Source organism: Antechinus flavipes, chromosome 5 (genome assembly GCF_016432865.1).
Source record: "Antechinus flavipes isolate AdamAnt ecotype Samford, QLD, Australia chromosome 5, AdamAnt_v2, whole genome shotgun sequence".
NCBI classification, from domain to species: domain Eukaryota; kingdom Metazoa; phylum Chordata; class Mammalia; order Dasyuromorphia; family Dasyuridae; genus Antechinus; species Antechinus flavipes.
The window spans coordinates 282,067,493-282,085,616 of NC_067402.1; the positions used below are offsets into that span (position 1 = coordinate 282,067,493).

An 18,124-nucleotide genomic window follows, 5' to 3' on the forward strand; every position below is an offset into this window, starting at 1 on the left:
ATCCTTGATCTCTATAGACTATCCATGTTTCCTAGAATGGAGCTCCTTCCCCATTTCTAGTTCTGAGAGCCCCCCGGTTTCAATCAAGGCTCAGCTCAGCTCAATTCCCAAGCCCCCAAATCTTAGCATCCTTTTGTATTTACTGTGTAGATATCGTTCACGTTGGTTCTTGCCCTAACAGAATGGAAGCTCTCTGAGGGCAGGGGAGGAGTTGTTGTCTCTATATCACCAGCTCCCTGCACAAATAGGCTCCTAATAAATGTTTGTGGCTTGAAGGAATCTCAGACCTGGAAGGGACTTCAGAGTTTAGGAAATCAAGCCCCAACCGTCCAGGAGGGACCTCCGCAACCTGCCAGCAAATATTACAGAAATTAAAACCATTCTTGGGCTTCTGGGTCTGTTGTAATAGTCCAGTAATGGAGAACTCCCCACCTCCTAAAATAACTTGTTCTGTCGTAAAATAACTGATTCTAACTTTTTCTTCCTTATTCTTATCTGAAACTTGTTCTTGAATCTTGTTCTTGAATAGGACCAAAGACATCACGAGTTGCTGTCTTGACTTGCATATAAAATGGATTTAAGTGAGACAGAGACAAAAGTCAGAAGGATTGTTGATGACCCAGGATGCTGTGGATGACCTTGAAAGCCCCACAAAGTCAGCTTTAACAGCTTTCATGGCCAAACTGTTCTCATCCACCCATTCCACTGAGGGAAGTTTTCACATGCTTGTAGACATTCCCATAACTCACTGATGAGGGGGTGACCACTGCACATCCCACAATATGTAGTTTATTGGAGTCTCTTTCCAGTCGTCTGGGGATTCTAAATTCTAGATATCAAAAAGAACAGATCTAGTCCTTTCCATGTCTAGAACCAATCATTTCCCTTACTTTTAGCCCCTAAATCAATCCTCTTCTCCCTTTTAGCTCTCTATATTTCCAGTTTCCCAAGGTAAAATATCAGTTCCTTGAGGGTATATTTGCTTGTATTATTAAATCTTCTATACTTAGAGTCAGCTAGGTGGTGCAGTGGATAGAGCATCAGCCCTGAAATCAGGAGGACCTGAGTTCAAATCCAACCTCAGATACTTAACACTTCCTGGCTGTGTGACCTGGGTAGGTCACTTAACCCCAATTGCTTCCACCAAAAAAATATGTATTCTTAGTTCATTGTCTAACACAAAATAAGTACTTAATAAGTTCTCTCTCTGTGTCTCTGTCTCTGTCTCTCTCCACCCCTTCCCCCAATCCTTCTTCCATATGACAACCTACCAGGAATTTCAAAAACTGAATATTCCTCCATTCTGCCCCCAACAAGTGTTCTCTTCTCTAGGCTAATTTACTCAATTTGCTCTTAGAGAACACTAGACCTCCTAGATCTTTACCAACTCCCAGGCATTCATTTGTGTGCATTTTCCCCTCTGAGGTGACTCTCCATTCTGCTTTCTGGTAGAACCAGTGAAATTAAAGACTTGGAAAAAAATGCATCCACACTCTACATATTCAATTTCTCTTGATGTAGGCAGATTCTTTGCTCCTTATTTATGGCTTCACCTGCCTTGAAATGGAAAATTTGAGGGTGTCAATAAATGGATTGCGAAGTTGTTATGTTTAACTACAGAACCGGCAATGTCTCCATGGGCCATTTTGGAAATGCAGTGAGTTTGGCAGCCCTAGTCAGGGGACTTGCCTCTTCCAATAAACACACAGATTTGCTGCTGAGCCCCATTACCAGAAGAGGGAGGCAGCATGGTTTATTTCTCCTTATCATGGACCTCTCTTTATCCCTCTTGTTTCCCCCCCAAAATTCCATTTTTTTATTAGTATGAAACAAAAAATAAGATTGGCAGCTCCGGCAAAACCCCACGCCATTTTTTCCTATTCAAATTGTCAGATCTCCATGAAATCTAGAGTTCATGGACCCCAGGTTATGAATCCCTGGTATGACGGGAGAAAAATAGATGTTGAGCAGCTGGATTCAAATGTTAGCTCTGTCACTGACTGGTTGTGTGATCCTGGGCAAATCATTTAACTTCTCTGGTTCTCACATCATTCATCTGAAAAATGATGGTGTAAGACTCCCCCCCCACCTCCCCATGCAGGTCTACAAATATACCATCCATTGATTTATAAGGACAGAACATTGGGCTTAAAGTCAAGGAGATTTGGATTCAAATTTGGCTTCAAATGCTTACTAGTTGTGTGACTCTGTTCCTCATTTATAAAATTAGGACACACTGGAGAAGGTCACTCCAGTGGTTTCTTTGCCAAGAAAACTCCATGGGGTCATAGAGAATTGGACATGACTGGATGACTAAGCAATACTAGAATAATTTATAGTCCTAATGGACCATCCCAGTAGGGAGTTATTCTCTCAGCCCCAATCACTTAGCCTGGTAGTCAAACAATACAGTGGGCAATGGAGAGACCTATTCTCCATAGCATGGAGGAAAATGGCCAAGCTGGGGAAGGGACAGACTGATCTCTTGAAAATCATCTCTGTTTGGCTGCCCGTCATCAGGGAAGGTTGTCCTGGCAAGCAATTGTGGCTTTGGTAGATTGGAGCTAGATTATAGACTGCCTTTGATGGCAGGTCAAGGCCCTGATATTTGATCCTAGAGGGAATAGTGAGCCAAGAAGGGCTTTTCAGGAAGGGAGTAACCTTATCAGATGTAGAGCAGCAGGAGAATTATCGGGCAGCTGTGGGAGGAGAGATTGAAAAAGGCAATAGAGAAGACAGCAGAGGTGGAGAGATCAATGAGGAGGACTGCTATGAGTGGTCAGTTCACACATACACACACTACGGCAATAAAGTAGCTTCCTTACTGATTCCTCTACTTCTGCTCTTTCCTTTAATCATATATACAGATATATACATATAAATATATGACATATACAGAGGTATCTATGCATATGAACATGGACATCACAATATGAATTACATAACCCACATGTGTGCGCATATCGTGGTGTGTTTTCATAGATATATATACACATATATATGTACATTATATCATATGTGTACATTAAACATATGTTTAGATATAAAAATATTTTAATGATACCAGCAACAAAGTAATGATAATAACAACTAAATTTCTATAACCCTTTAGAAAAACATATTGTCTGTCTCTGTTTCTTTCTATTTCTGTATCTCTCTGTGTGTCTCTGTCTCTCTCCCTTTCTCCCTTTGTCTCTCTCTCTCTTTCTCTCTCTCTCTCTCTCTCTCTTTCTCTCTATGTGTCTATCTCTGTTTATTTCTTTCTTGTTCTCTCTGTTTCTCTCTCCTTCCCTTTCTCCCCTTCTCTTTTTTTCCCCTCCTCCCTCCCTCTCTATGACTCTCTCTGCTTCTGTCTCTACATCAATAAGGAAATGGAAAACCACTTTAGAGTTTTTGCTAAGAAATGGGCTCACAAAGCGTTAGACACAATTGGGACAGGTTTTCCCTCCTCCCGCCCTCACCTTCGAAGCTTCCAGCAAAGAGGTAAATCCAGGTGACTGCTGGGATGAAGAGCACGGTCAGGGAGGCAGCCAGGAATTTCCGTCTCCCTCTGCAGATGCCCAGCATCCTCTCGGCAGTGGCAATCTCTCTCCACGGCGCCGTTCCTATGTTGGGAGCGTAGAGTCCCCAGCGTCCCTCATATTACTTTCTGAAAAGGAAGGGAAAGCAGAAATCATCGGCACGGTCATCTGTAACCCATGTCCAGACGTCCCCAGAGGAGTTTCTCCGCTCTCTGCCCGTTTCCTTCTAGCTGCACCTTCTGGTGAATAGATTGCATTCGTTCAGAGCCCAGCAGGAGTGTTAAAAGGGGGAAAAAAGGCTGACATTTGTACAGTACTTTGAGACTCATAAAGCCTTTTATACATATTATCTTGTTTTGATTCCAACAACTTTGTGAGATGGGTACTACAGGAAATACCCAAGCTCCTGCTACCATTTGTCACACCTGGTACAAGTTCCAAAGCACACCGGGTCTATAGCATAAAAAGCATCCAACCGTGGGCCCCAGGGAGCCGAGAGTCTCCCCTAGATCTTAGTTGATTCACTGTGGGGGGAGACAGAAGCAAAGCTCATGTGGGATACAGCAGCTGGGGGTGGGGGCAGGAACTGCACTTACCATCTGGGAATTTCCTATTTTAACTATTATTCTGATTTATCAGCTTCTCGGCTAAGTTGTTCTATACTACTCCACTAGCTAGCACCTGGTAAAATCTAGCACTCTAGGGCAAATCGTCAGTTGTCATGCCCTAGGTATAACTCTTGGTATAATAAACCCTCAATTTACAAAGAAAGCGTATAAGGACAATTCTAACAGGGCTCAGCAACTCCAGTAATTAGATTGCACAATGGATAGAACACCAGACCTGAGGGTCAGGAATAGCTTCAGACACTTAATAGATATATGACCCTGGCCAAGTCACCTAATCCTATGAGCCTCAGTTTCCTCATCTGTAAAATGAAATGGATAAAGAAAGAACACATTTCTCACTTGAGTATCTCCACCAAGAAAACTCAGGGTAAAGAAAAATCAGACAGGACTCAACAACAAGTAGTGGACATCCATATGACAAAAATGCTTTAAGGTTTCCAAAAGTACTAATACACTATCTCATTGATCCTCACACTGAGCCCTGGGAGCTATTAGCAGTCCCATTTAGGAGACTGAGAGAGGGTCACTTAAGACCGGACTCAGATCAGGTCTTCCTGATTCCTGGCCTGGCTGCACCCACCTACATACAGGCCTTCTTCTCCCACTAGTGACTTCTTTGCAGAGCTCCCATTTTGGGAAAGAGCCCTAACCAATCAAGCCCAGTTCTCTAGACTTAACCCCCAAGTTCCCACCTAAATACTTTCTTTCACCTCTATTAGAATGCAAATTTCTGGAGGGCAATTTCTTCCTTGCATTTTTATCCTCAGCACTTAGCACAGTACAAGGGAACTAGTTAAGTGCTTGATAAATTTTGGTCAACTGATGGACTAGAACTTTACTTCTCTTTTAGAGCAAAACCTTAGAAATAGGTTCAGAAGGGATCTCAGAGATCACCTGATCCAACACATGCTTCAAGTGGAACCTCCCCTTATATCAGTTCTGACAAACAATTTGGCAGTCCTTACCAGAAGACTTCAAGTGAAGAGGACCCTCTAATTACTCCTACTCCTACTTTTGCCTCCAGCAGCAGCAGCATAGCTATTATTACTACTAATACAGCTATTATCACCATCACTACTACTGCTACTACTACTACTATTACTACTAGTTTTACTACTATCACTACTACTACTACTAGTACTGCTACTACCATCACCACTATCACTGTTATTATTACTATTAGTACTGCTACTACCATCACCACCACCACTACCATTACTACTACTACTAGTATTGCAACTACCACCATCACTATTATTACTACTACAACTAGTACCACTACCACTACTTCTACTACTTCTACCACTAGCACCACCACTACCAGCACCAGCAGAACACAATTCTTAAAGGACTTAAAACACACATCCATATACTTATACTATTACTACAATTTTATAACAGTTATAATACCTAATGATATGTTATTATAAGCATATTAACATATATATTGCATATAATGTACTATATATAATAAATTACAATTTTTAATAATTATCACTAATAATATTTCTATTTATTGAAAATAATTCACATTCTACCACCCAGATTGTTATCAGGAAATCCCTTTGTAAATCTTAGCATTATAAAAAAGTAAGTAATAATTTCATTACTTTTTAATCTTATTTATATGTATCCACATGTGTATATATGATTATGTGTATAGAAATACACACACACCAACACACACACACACATATTTTTATAAATAGCTTAAGTTAATAATAGCTTAAAGGTAGATACCATGTCTCCTTTCAACTCTACATCTACAGTATTGAGTACAGAACAATGCAATTTGCCCTATAATTGTCAGAGTTTAACCAAACACATGAAGTTCTTTTGACAGACTTCCTAAAGAGATTTCAGCCCCTTCCTCAATAACCCATTCACATATCCACGTATCCATATACAAAGAATAGCTCTAACCTAAATCCCTTTGTCTTTCATCTTAAGATAATTTACTTTACCAGTCTTAGAAATGTCACGCACCCTTGTTCTCCACTTAAAATAGCCCAGAACAAAGAGATACATCTGAAAATCCTGGGCAAAGTCACAGGAAAGACAGAGGATCACAGAGTTATTAGAGGTAGAAGGGACCACCTGTGCCAACACCCTCATTTTACAAATGAAAAACTAAAACTGAAAAGGAATCCTTAAATCTCAGCATGGAACGAAACTCACTAGTCACCAGATTGTGGGTTCATAGATTTGGAACTGGGAGACCCATCAGAGGTCATTCAATCCACTCCTTCCATTCCATTTTGTTTTAATCATTTTTCAAGTATCCAACTCTTTGTGACCTTATTTGGGGGTTTATGGCAGAAACATTGGAGGGGTTGGCAATTTCTCTCTCCAGCTCATTTTACAGATGAGAAAACTGAGGCAAGCAGAGTTAAGTGACTTGCCTGAGGTCACACAGCTGTTAAGTAAGTGTCTGAGGTCAGATTTGAACTTGGGAAGATGAGTCTTCCTAACTCCAGGCTCAACACTCTCTGTACTGTCTCCCATAACTAAGGAAATTGGGGTCCTGAGGGGTTAAGCGATTCTCCCAGATTACATAGGCACTAATTTATAAAGGCAGGATTTGAACATCGTTCCTGACTCCCATTGCCCATTCTACCATGCTAATTCACTCCAACCCACCCCTGAAGTAGGAACCTCTTGCAATCTTCCTAGTAAACAGCTTTTATGAGAAGATCTCCATTCGAGAGAGGGCAGACTCCCTCCCTCCAAGACAGTATATTTTCTCATTTGGAAAGAGTTTCTAAAAATTTCTTGCAGTCTTCTATTTCTCCTAGTTTTGTCTTGGGACCAAGCAGAAGCAATTCTAGTTCTTTTTCATACAGCAACCCTTAAGCTTTTTTCCCCCCTAGATAAAAATGTTCAATTCCTTCACTTAAGCCCAATATGAAGCAGCTGGAAAGTAGAGTTGATATAGCAACTGAACCAAAAAACAGGAAAAACTGCATTTAAACCCAATCTCATTTACTTGTGTGACTCTGGACAAGTCCCTAAAATTCTGTTTGACTCAGTTTCCCCATCTGAAAAAAACATGCACAATAACATCATCTATCTACCACTCAGGGTTGTTGTAAGGATAAAATTAGGTGATAATAATAAAGGGCTTTGCAAATTTTAATGTGTTATGAAAATGCTGGTTATTATTATTAGCTCTTACTCTATGGCATGATTTGAGACACTTCATCATCTTGGCTGCCTTCTAGCTAATCAATCTCCTTAAAATGGAGTTTCCAGAACTGAACAGAATGCTCCAAATATGACCTGCCCAGGGCAGCCTACAAGGAGAGCATGATCTTATTCCTCAAAGCTAGATCTCTTCCTAAAGCATCCTTTCCAACTTCCCCAGCCCCGGGGGCTCTATCACACCTTTGACTCACACAGAGCTCACACTTACCTGAAGGATGAAGAATTTGGCCAGCCTCAAGACCAAACTAGGGGAAGAGCTAGGACTCGAGACCTTGCCTTAAGTCAACAAGTTTTACATATATATATACACACACACACACACATATATATATATATATATATACACACACACACACACATATATATACATATATACAAACACACATATGTATATATGTATGTACACATACATATATATGTATATATACATATATATGTGTTGTATAAACATGTATACACTCACACAGATACATATATACAAAAGAAACAGAAGGAATCATATAAAGCTCTCTCTCCATTTCCCATCAGCACTGGGCTAAATTTTAACACTACAAATGTCATGCAGCCCCGAGGATAAACTCATCACCTAAAATCTCATTATTTTGGAGATTGATTCAGCTTTGATGCTCAGAACTTTTTCAGCTCCTTCCAGTCCCCCTCCTCTTTGAATGGAGAACCATTAAATTCTTCCAAAGCAGCTCTTTATATAAGGCTCAGAATTTTCCAACTAACTCTTCATTTCCCATCAGCTATTCTGTTTGCTCTTGATTCCTAGAACATCAATCAAGTCCCAGAGCCAAATACCTTTTCCATCTGCATTATTCTTTTATCCGACGTCTTCCCCCAATAGATGGATAGTAGGTTCTTTGAAGGAAAGGACCGTCTTTTCTTACTTCCATCCCCAGCACTTAGAAGGACAGTGCCCGGTGCTTAGTAGGAATTGAAATGCTGACTGTCTCCTCACCGAAGTGCTTTGCAAACTTAAGTTGCGAGTATAAATGCCAATGATTATTGCTATGCCGGTAGCCTAAAATTCACAAATATCTTACAACTTCTTGCTTTCCTCGCCCCCGCCCCACCTGCAAATGTTCAATTTCAGAAGAAAGGAAGTTAATGGGCATGAAAATGCAGGAGCTAAAACAGGGTCTGGGGAGGGGGGTTTGTTGTAATGACAGTTCTGGCTTCTGAAATTAAACACAGCGGGTAAGAAATTCCTACACGGGTTTTACTTTTGAATAAATCACACATCCTCGCTCTGGAAACACATTTGTTCCTTAAAACTCAATTCATAATAAAAGTATCAACAGAAAGTAGAATTGGGAACCCACATCACCTAATCACCACCAAGTGAGATTGAAAATCATTTCCAAATATGCAGATTCCACGGCCCTCCACACAAAAGTGGAGCCGCGTACCTGAGGCATGTTAGCACAACTCCCTTCCTCGGCTGCATGAGGGTCCCTAGAGCTGTCATATGATGAAAGCAAACTTGTCTGGTACCCAGGAATTTCTCAGATATGCAACTCAGCTTCCTTTCTTATTTTATGAACAGTAAAGGCAAGAGTGGGATGTTTGGAGAAGCACTGGATACAATCTCTGACCCCAAACGCTCTTCGCTACCGTCCTGTGTTATGACATGAAGCTCTTCCATTAGTTTGGGGGGTGATAGTCTGAAAATCAAGTGAATTTAATAAAACTTTATTAAAGTCTACTCTGAGCAAAAATTTCCTCTAGGAACTCTAATAAGCCAAAGGATTCTGTTGTGATCATTGGGTATTCACTCCAACGACCCACATCCTAATCCATGCATTGCTACATATTCTGGACATCTTTCTTCCATGTCTTCTTCACAACATATGGATGCTACTCAGAAAAAATAAATAAAAATAGTTTAGGTCCTCAAGGAACTCCTACTGTGAATGGGGGAGCATTGGGGTAAAATGTGACATTTGATCAGATAAGCTCAATACAATATAATGTGAGGATAGTGAGAGAATTGATCGGGGAATAAGCTAAAATTTGTTTTCAGAGATACCATCTGAGTGGAGCTTTGAAGAAAGTTGAAGGGAGGAGGTATAAAGGAGTGCAGATTGAGAAAGATTAATATAAGTGTGCAGGATAGTCTATGCAAAGGCTCCATTGCAACACCAATATGGAACAGAAAGGGGGATGGAATAAGGAAAGAAAAAAAAAAGGTATATTGTATAGCATGCTTCTACCACCAGCATAAGGGGTTTTGATTTTATACAAAGAAGTATTAGGTAGTCATGGGAGTGTGATGAGCTCTGTGCATTTTGACAATTCTGTCAAGAACGGATTAGAATGAGAAGAAATGTGAACCAAGGGATAGTTCGGGAAACAAGAAATGAAGGCCTCAAATCAAAATGGTAGGCAAGTTAGGAAGCAGAAAGGGATGTCAGACTGGGCAATTAGGAAGCTCTAGAAGGATGCTGGTTAGGGGGAGAATGGATTACATAAGGCTACCACTCCCAGTTTTTCAGAGGGAAAGACACAAGCATTTATTAACTGCCTACTATGTGCCAGCTTTACAAATATCTTATTTCATCTTCATAACAACCCCGGGAAGCAGGAACTATTATGGTCCCCACTTTAGAGATGGAGAAAAGGAGTCAGAAATTACATGACTTGTCTAGGGTCACACAGCTAGTAAGTAAATATCTGAAGATGAATTTGAATTCATATTTTTGTGGCTCCAAATCCAGCAGTCTAACATTAAGCCAACCAGCTGGGTCTTTAAAAGATCATTCATTAGTCAGAGCCCAGAAGATGGTAGCAGGAGAATTTTATGAATCACCTTGAAGTTGTGTTAAAGCAAAGGACAAAGTAGGTACCAGAAGTCCATGAGCAGAAAAAGGGACAAATCCCTGATGCTGGTTAGTCTCCAGTGGAATGGCAGAAGACTGGGTTCAAATCCAGACTCCCACCTTTCATGATTTATGTTGGAAAAGCCATTTAAACAATCAGAGAATTATTTCTTCAGTTACAAATAAGAGATGTGGAAAAGATGGCCTGTAAGTCCCATCCAGCTAGGATCTAATTCTAATTGAGAATCCTCCCCAAATCGTGATAAGTGGGTCACAAGAGGTTTGGGGATGAGGGTGAAAACAATTAGCTTTGAGATCTAACTCACTACTGGTCAAAGACCCCTGATTTGTGCCCTTATTAAGGTCTTCTCACCTATTACCTTATAGATCACATAGGTCATCATCTCCATGGGAGTTCCCTCAAGAAAACATAAGTTCTGGGAAGGCAGAGAGTATTTGTGTCTGTTCCCTAGTTGATTAACACAGTGCCTGATAGATTGAAAGATATTAATAATACTTGTTAAAGGTGAGTTTAGGTAACTCTAATCCCCCCTTTACAATGTGGAAACTGAGGCACAATGAGCTTGCCCAATTTGGTCCAACTATTCAGTGATGGAGCAGATTTTGGTCTCTTGAGGTCAAGACCAAGGCTGTTTCTATGATGTCCCATGCAGAACCTCAATGTGTACTTCTACAATTGTCTCTCATTCCTCCCCACACTTCCAGACTTTTCCCTCAGCCACTTCTACACTAAATCTCTGTATCTATCTATCTGTGCATGTTCTGATACAGATAGATAATTATATAGATTGACAGATAAAACAGGTAGATGATAGATAGAATGATAGGATGGATAGATATAGGTATATCCTCTGACACGGGACATACACACAATTGGTAGAAACCCTGGAGACAGAATGAAGCCCGATGTCATCCTGTCAGGGGCCATCTCCCTTTTCCACCTTGGATTGTCTGCTCCAAATGCCAATCAGCCCACCGTCGGCTAGTCCGCTCTGATGAAATACTGCATGAAGCAATTTACAAATCAGGTTGAAATTCAGTTTCTATTAGTGATTCTTAGTATAAGCCCGAATCTTCTGTGACAGTGTTTGGACTAGATGTCTAATTATACCAAGCCAAGGGAGGAGGCAATAAAGTAAGGTGGAATAAGCCTGAAATTTGGACAATGAGTCCCTGGATCCAAAACTATATACTTTTTATATGATTCTGAGAGATCTACTCACCCTTCTTATCTTCATTTTTTCCTAATGAGTAAAATGGTAGTGAAAGGGGGTGGAGTAGAGAAAATCACACTCATGGGGTTATTTGTTAAAAAAAAAAAGTTCTATCTATCTTGAGAAACAGATATATGTGAACAATTATAGCATTATGAATATAGCTGAGGAACATCATTAGGTTGGCTAAAGCATAAAGAATTTTTTCTCCAGAATATTTCTAGAGGATTGTCCATGTGGAGTGGAAGGATTTCGATCCATGCTAGGGGAGAGACTGAGAAAATTATATATATATATCTCATATAGATATATAAACACACACACACACATATATAAATGTATATGTATGTATATGTATATATACACATATATTTATATGTGTATTTATAAACAAATTTATACATTTATAAAATTAAAAAATATATTTATTTATATACATGTATGTATATATACACAGACATAACCCTATATATATGCTGCTTCTGCTTCTTGTTTTTCTTCTCCTCCAACTTCCCCCTTCCTATTCCTCCTTTTTCTTATTCGGGGGACAAAAGCAACATGATTGGCCACCTTTCACATATGTTTAAACTGGATCAAAACCAGAGAATGAGAGAAGGGGTCTTGGAATTCCAAGATGGGCACTGGCATAGAGTACTTCTGGATGAGGAAATCTCTTCTATCCAATCCAACTGGTGCCTTCTCTGCAATCTTCAATCTTAGAAAGTTACTTAGAACCCGGCTTCTTAAACTGTAGGTTTTGATTCCATATGGGATCTCATAACTGAATGTGGAGGTCATGGACTTATGATTTATCATCAGTAAATGTCTGATCTGTGTACCTATTTTATATACCTATAAACCCACTGACATAAAAAGGGATTGAGAATGGAAAAAGTTTAAAAAGCCCTAGTCTCTGGAGTAAGAAGAAGCTGAATAATTTTACTAGAATCAAAAAACTGTCTATGTTAGAGAGGATTTTCAAATTCAAGTTTCTAACTGTTCCCTCTACCACACCATCTGAAACTGGCCTAGCAACTTCCAAATGAAGGAACTTTATACACAATGGTGGATTTGAGTCAAATTATCATCAACCTCTTCTTCTCCTGGTCATAGAATCATAGATTTTGAGCTGGGAGGGAACTCTCGACCAATCTTATCATCTTACTCTAAGTCACAAGAGTTAGAAATTGAGGAGCAAGGAGCAGTGCCTTATGCCCAAAGTCACACCGGCAGCAAATGGTCGAGCTGGGATTTGAATCTAGAGACGGTTCTCCTTCTACCAAACCCCGCTGGTGCTGGCATCTGACTAATGACCTTGGCTCCGTGGCAGTCCAGGGCCCCAACGTGCCAGGAGACAGATGGACATTTCTCAAGTCTCCCCCAGGCTCAGAGAAGGGTCCTCCAAGGAGATTGCTGCCTGTGCCAGGAATGCACCTGGTTCATCTTCTCACCCTGAGCCTGCTCCCTGGGCTCCTCGGAGCTAGATTGCATCGATCCTGCTGGGTTTCTTAATCCCCACCCTTCCCATTACATTCTGCTGTCTGGAGGCTGCTTAATAAGGGCAGGTGTTCCAGTTTAATAGACTTGTCAATAGGCTCCCAGCAAAATGCCACCTTGGGGGCCATGCAGACAGAAGCTCCAAAGAGAAAAATCAAGGTATAATCCAAATTCCCCACTTACAATATTTAACCTCTCTGAAGAATGTCTTGCCAAACAGATCTTTAATGCAAATTGGTAGTGAAAGGGGTGGAGTAGAGAAAATCACACTCATGGGGTTATTTGTTAAAAAAAAAAAGTTCTATCTATCTTGAGAAACAGATATATGTGAACAATTATAGCATTATGAATATAGCTGAGGAACATCATTAGGTTGGCTAAAGCATAAAGAATTTTTTCTCCAGAATATTTCTAGAGGATTGTCCATGTGGAGTGGAAGGATTTCGATCCATGCTAGGGGAGAGACTGAGAAAATTATATATATATATCTCATATAGATATATAAACACACACACACACATATATAAATGTATATGTATGTATATGTATATATACACATATATTTATATGTGTATTTATAAACAAATTTATACATTTATAAAATTAAAAAATATATTTATTTATATACATGTATGTATATATACACAGACATAACCCTATATATATGCTGCTTCTGCTTCTTGTTTTTCTTCTCCTCCAACTTCCCCCTTCCTATTCCTCCTTTTTCTTATTCGGGGGACAAAAGCAACATGATTGGCCACCTTTCACATATGTTTAAACTGGATCAAAACCAGAGAATGAGAGAAGGGGTCTTGGAATTCCAAGATGGGCACTGGCATAGAGTACTTCTGGATGAGGAAATCTCTTCTATCCAATCCAACTGGTGCCTTCTCTGCAATCTTCAATCTTAGAAAGTTACTTAGAACCCGGCTTCTTAAACTGTAGGTTTTGATTCCATATGGGATCTCATAACTGAATGTGGAGGTCATGGACTTATGATTTATCATCAGTAAATGTCTGATCTGTGTACCTATTTTATATACCTATAAACCCACTGACATAAAAAGGGATTGAGAATGGAAAAAGTTTAAAAAGCCCTAGTCTCTGGAGTAAGAAGAAGCTGAATAATTTTACTAGAATCAAAAAACTGTCTATGTTAGAGAGGATTTTCAAATTCAAGTTTCTAACTGTTCCCTCTACCACACCATCTGAAACTGGCCTAGCAACTTCCAAATGAAGGAACTTTATACACAATGGTGGATTTGAGTCAAATTATCATCAACCTCTTCTTCTCCTGGTCATAGAATCATAGATTTTGAGCTGGGAGGGAACTCTCGACCAATCTTATCATCTTACTCTAAGTCACAAGAGTTAGAAATTGAGGAGCAAGGAGCAGTGCCTTATGCCCAAAGTCACACCGGCAGCAAATGGTCGAGCTGGGATTTGAATCTAGAGACGGTTCTCCTTCTACCAAACCCCGCTGGTGCTGGCATCTGACTAATGACCTTGGCTCCGTGGCAGTCCAGGGCCCCAGCGTGCCAGGAGACAGATGGACATTTCTCAAGTCTCCCCCAGGCTCAGAGAAGGGTCCTCCAAGGAGATTGCTGCCTGTGCCAGGAATGCACCTGGTTCATCTTCTCACCCTGAGCCTGCTCCCTGGGCTCCTCGGAGCTAGATTGCATCGATCCTGCTGGGTTTCTTAATCCCCACCCTTCCCATTACATTCTGCTGTCTGGAGGCTGCTTAATAAGGGCAGGTGTTCCAGTTTAATAGACTTGTCAATAGGCTCCCAGCAAAATGCCACCTTGGGGGCCATGCAGACAGAAGCTCCAAAGAGAAAAATCAAGGTATAATCCAAATTCCCCACTTACAATATTTAACCTCTCTGAAGAATGTCTTGCCAAACAGATCTTTAATGCAAATTGATCTGTCTTGAGGGTGGACCCTTTTATTAGGTCAGGATAAAGCTTATCAACAGGACAGCTGATTTTGTAGATGGATGCGAAATAGTGCTGGCTCTGGGCTGAGGCTGACTTAGGAAGAACAGTCCATCGACTGGCCAGCCATGACTCTTAGCACTTCCCACTTACTTCTCTCCTCTTTCCCTTAGCATTACAACCAAATGGGCCTCCCACCACAAATCCCTTCTGCACCCTGAGCTTTCCAATAGAGTCCATGCAGTTTTTCTATCTTTAGCATGATACACAGAGTGAGTGCTTGACTGAGAAAACACAGCACAGTCGCAGATCAGATCAGAAGCGGCCATCGGAGGGGCTTCTGAAGCTACTGAGAGCAGCCCTCTTAATTTACAGATGAGGAAACTGAGACCTGGAGCGGTTAAGTGATTTGACCAACTTCACATTAGTTGTTGCTGTTATTTTTCTATTGTTTTTCAGTCACGTCCAATTCTGTGACCTGATTTGGAGTTTTCTTGGCAGATATTGATGGGCTTTGTCATTTCCATTTCTAGATTATTTTACAGATGAGGAAACTGAGGAATAGATAGATATTTAGATAAATGGAAGAGATATACAGACAGATATACAGATAGATGGAAGAGATAGACAGACAGACATACAGACAGACAGACAGATAGATGATAGATACTATCTAGTATAAACACATGCTATGGGGTGTATATGTGTGAGATATATGTATAACTATTTACAAATGCGCAAATGTATTTATATGTACTATATAGGAATGTACTGTCCATTAATGCAAGATTACGATCATGACTATCCATGCCCCTAGCAGTACATAAGTCTTTGCCAAATGAGAGGTAATTCATAGCATGAGCTCAGAAAAGAGTCCCGTGTACTGGAGTCACCTGGGAACACAGTGAAATTGGATATGGTCCTTAAAGGATGCTGCTATGCAAATAGTGGTGACAGGAGGGATTCTGGGCCAGGGGACACTAAAATATCCACCTGAGAAGCATAGAATGTGTTTAGTGGGCACAGGGAGGGCAGGAATGACTTATATAAATATGGCTCAGAAGGCAGATCAGAGGCAGAATAGATGGAGACAGGCTTAAGGACAAGGAGCTTCAGTGAACCCAGGAGCATTTAGCTCCCATGAACATTAAAGCACTCCCCAAAGACCAGATGCTATTCTGTGTTTGGTGATAAAAAATAAATTAAAAAATAAAAGAGAGACAGTCCTGTCCTCGAGGAGGTTACATTGTAACATAGGCTGTCCCCCAGACCTTAGCCAAAAACATCTGGGACCCTCTGTATTTTTTGCCCAAAATCTTCTCTTTCATGAGTGGGGAGATTCCTGGTGAGCAATCGCCCACCGACCCAGTAGCTTGGTCTGCCCAGGGGAGCCGGCTGCTTGAAACACAGTCAAGAGGTCCGTGTCAGAGCTGGGACCTGTGTCAGGGTCTAGATCTGATACAAAGGCCAGCTTTGTCCACCCTGTTTCTCTTGTGATCCACATACCAAGTGACTGCGAGGGGAAAGGCAGAGGCAGTGGTGTGTGGTGATGGATGGAGAATGAGCTTCAGAGCCAAGTTCAGGTTCCCCCTTTGATCTGTCCTGATTGTGGGCAAATGACTTAACCTTTCAGAGCCTGAAGCAACCCTCTAAGACTATTATAAGTTGTAAAGAATTAATCAATCCATCAGTAAACATTTATTCTGTGTTTATTTATTATTTATGTTAAATTATTCTATGCCCTTTCTCTTTGAGTGGCTCACCTGCACCCGTAGAGGGAGTTCCCTTGCCCAGGAGTTCCCTACACAGATAAAATCACAGATTCAGAATCTATCCCTGCATAGAGAATAATTTCTGGGATGAGCCATTAGGAGAAGATTGAGGAGGGCAGTCAGGGAAGGTATTGGATAGGAGGCTGTTTCTGAGCCAAGTCTTGGAGGAAATGGAACTGTAGGAAATTGGAGGTCAGGAGGGAGTGGATATCAGGGATGGGGAACAGCCCAGACAAAAGCAGAGGGGAGGTGAAAACGGGTGGCTGAGGACTAACAAGGTTGTTTGGGTCTTACCTCCCAGGGAATGATGGAGAATAAGGTATATAAGGCATAGGGAATTGTTGCTCCAAAAGTGTGGAGATGGGAGATAGAATATTTCATGTGATGAACACTATGGAAATCACTTTGACTGGACCATAGAATGCACTAAAAAGTATTATGTAATATACCTAGAAATAAAGGTTCTAGAACCATGTTAAGACAGGTTTTAAATGCCAAACAGAGGAATATCTATTGGACCTCAGAGGCATCAGGAATAGGACAATGAGATGATCAGGTCAACAATTAAGGCATATCATTCATTCCATAAGAGGCACTGTGGGATGCTGGTTGGAGTATTGAGCTTGGGGGAAAAGTGTCCAGCAATAAGTCCTGCCACAAACACAAACAAGTCCAATTTGGTTCACTAATGAGTGTCTTAATTAATTTCTCTGGAAGATGGGGCAATAATACTTATACTATCTGCTAGATAGAGTTGTTATGATCCACTGGTTATATCAAATCAAGTAATTTCATAATAACAATAATTATTATCATTACTATAGTAAACTAATATACAATATACTATAATGTATCATGTAATATGATAATGATAATTGTTACAGGTTATTTTTATTATTTTTATCCCTGTTTGTGAAAAAAAAATAAACCAAAGCAATGGATGGAAGTCACTGGGAAGATTTGATCTCAAAATAAGGAAGATCTAAATCATGGGACAGCCTGGTGGTACAGTGGATAGACCACTGGACCTGGAGTCCTCAAACACTTCTCAATTGTGTGACTTCATTTTCCCTATTTGCCTCAGTTTCTCATCTGTAAAGTGAACAGGGGAAGGAAATGGCAAACCCTGCCAATATCTCTGCCAGGAAAACCCCAAATGGGGTCATGAATATTTGGACATAACTGAAGCAACTGAACAACCAACAAAAAGCAAAAGGAACATCTGATAGTGATCATTCACTTTACCAAAAGCAGATGCTTGTTGAGATGAATTGTGGGCTATCACTGGCCAGAGGGCCACTGAAGGAAACTCAAAACATTCTAAAGCAATGATAAAGAGCAATAACTGGAGAGTCATTTTACCAGGAGAGTGAATAAGTTTTATTAATCACTTATGAAGTACATGACACTAAGTTTTGAGATTCCTAGAAACATTCCTAGAATGATGAACAATTGACCATTTTGTAGCAAATTTGGCAAAAATGGGGGAAAAATGTTGTCATTG

At 40.5% G+C, this 18,124-nt stretch overlaps 1 protein-coding gene across 1 annotated transcript in view; it reads right to left on the minus strand.

The window, feature by feature from the left end:
- LARGE1 (LARGE xylosyl- and glucuronyltransferase 1) overlaps positions 1 to 18,124 on the minus strand; it is a 586,713-nt gene that overhangs the window by 398,110 nt on the left and 170,479 nt on the right. Inside the window, exon 2 of the mRNA XM_051961549.1 lies at positions 3,462 to 3,649. Coding sequence (XP_051817509.1) covers positions 3,462 to 3,567 — 106 coding nt within the window. The 5' untranslated portion in view covers positions 3,568 to 3,649. The remainder of the gene's footprint in view (positions 1 to 3,461; positions 3,650 to 18,124) is intronic.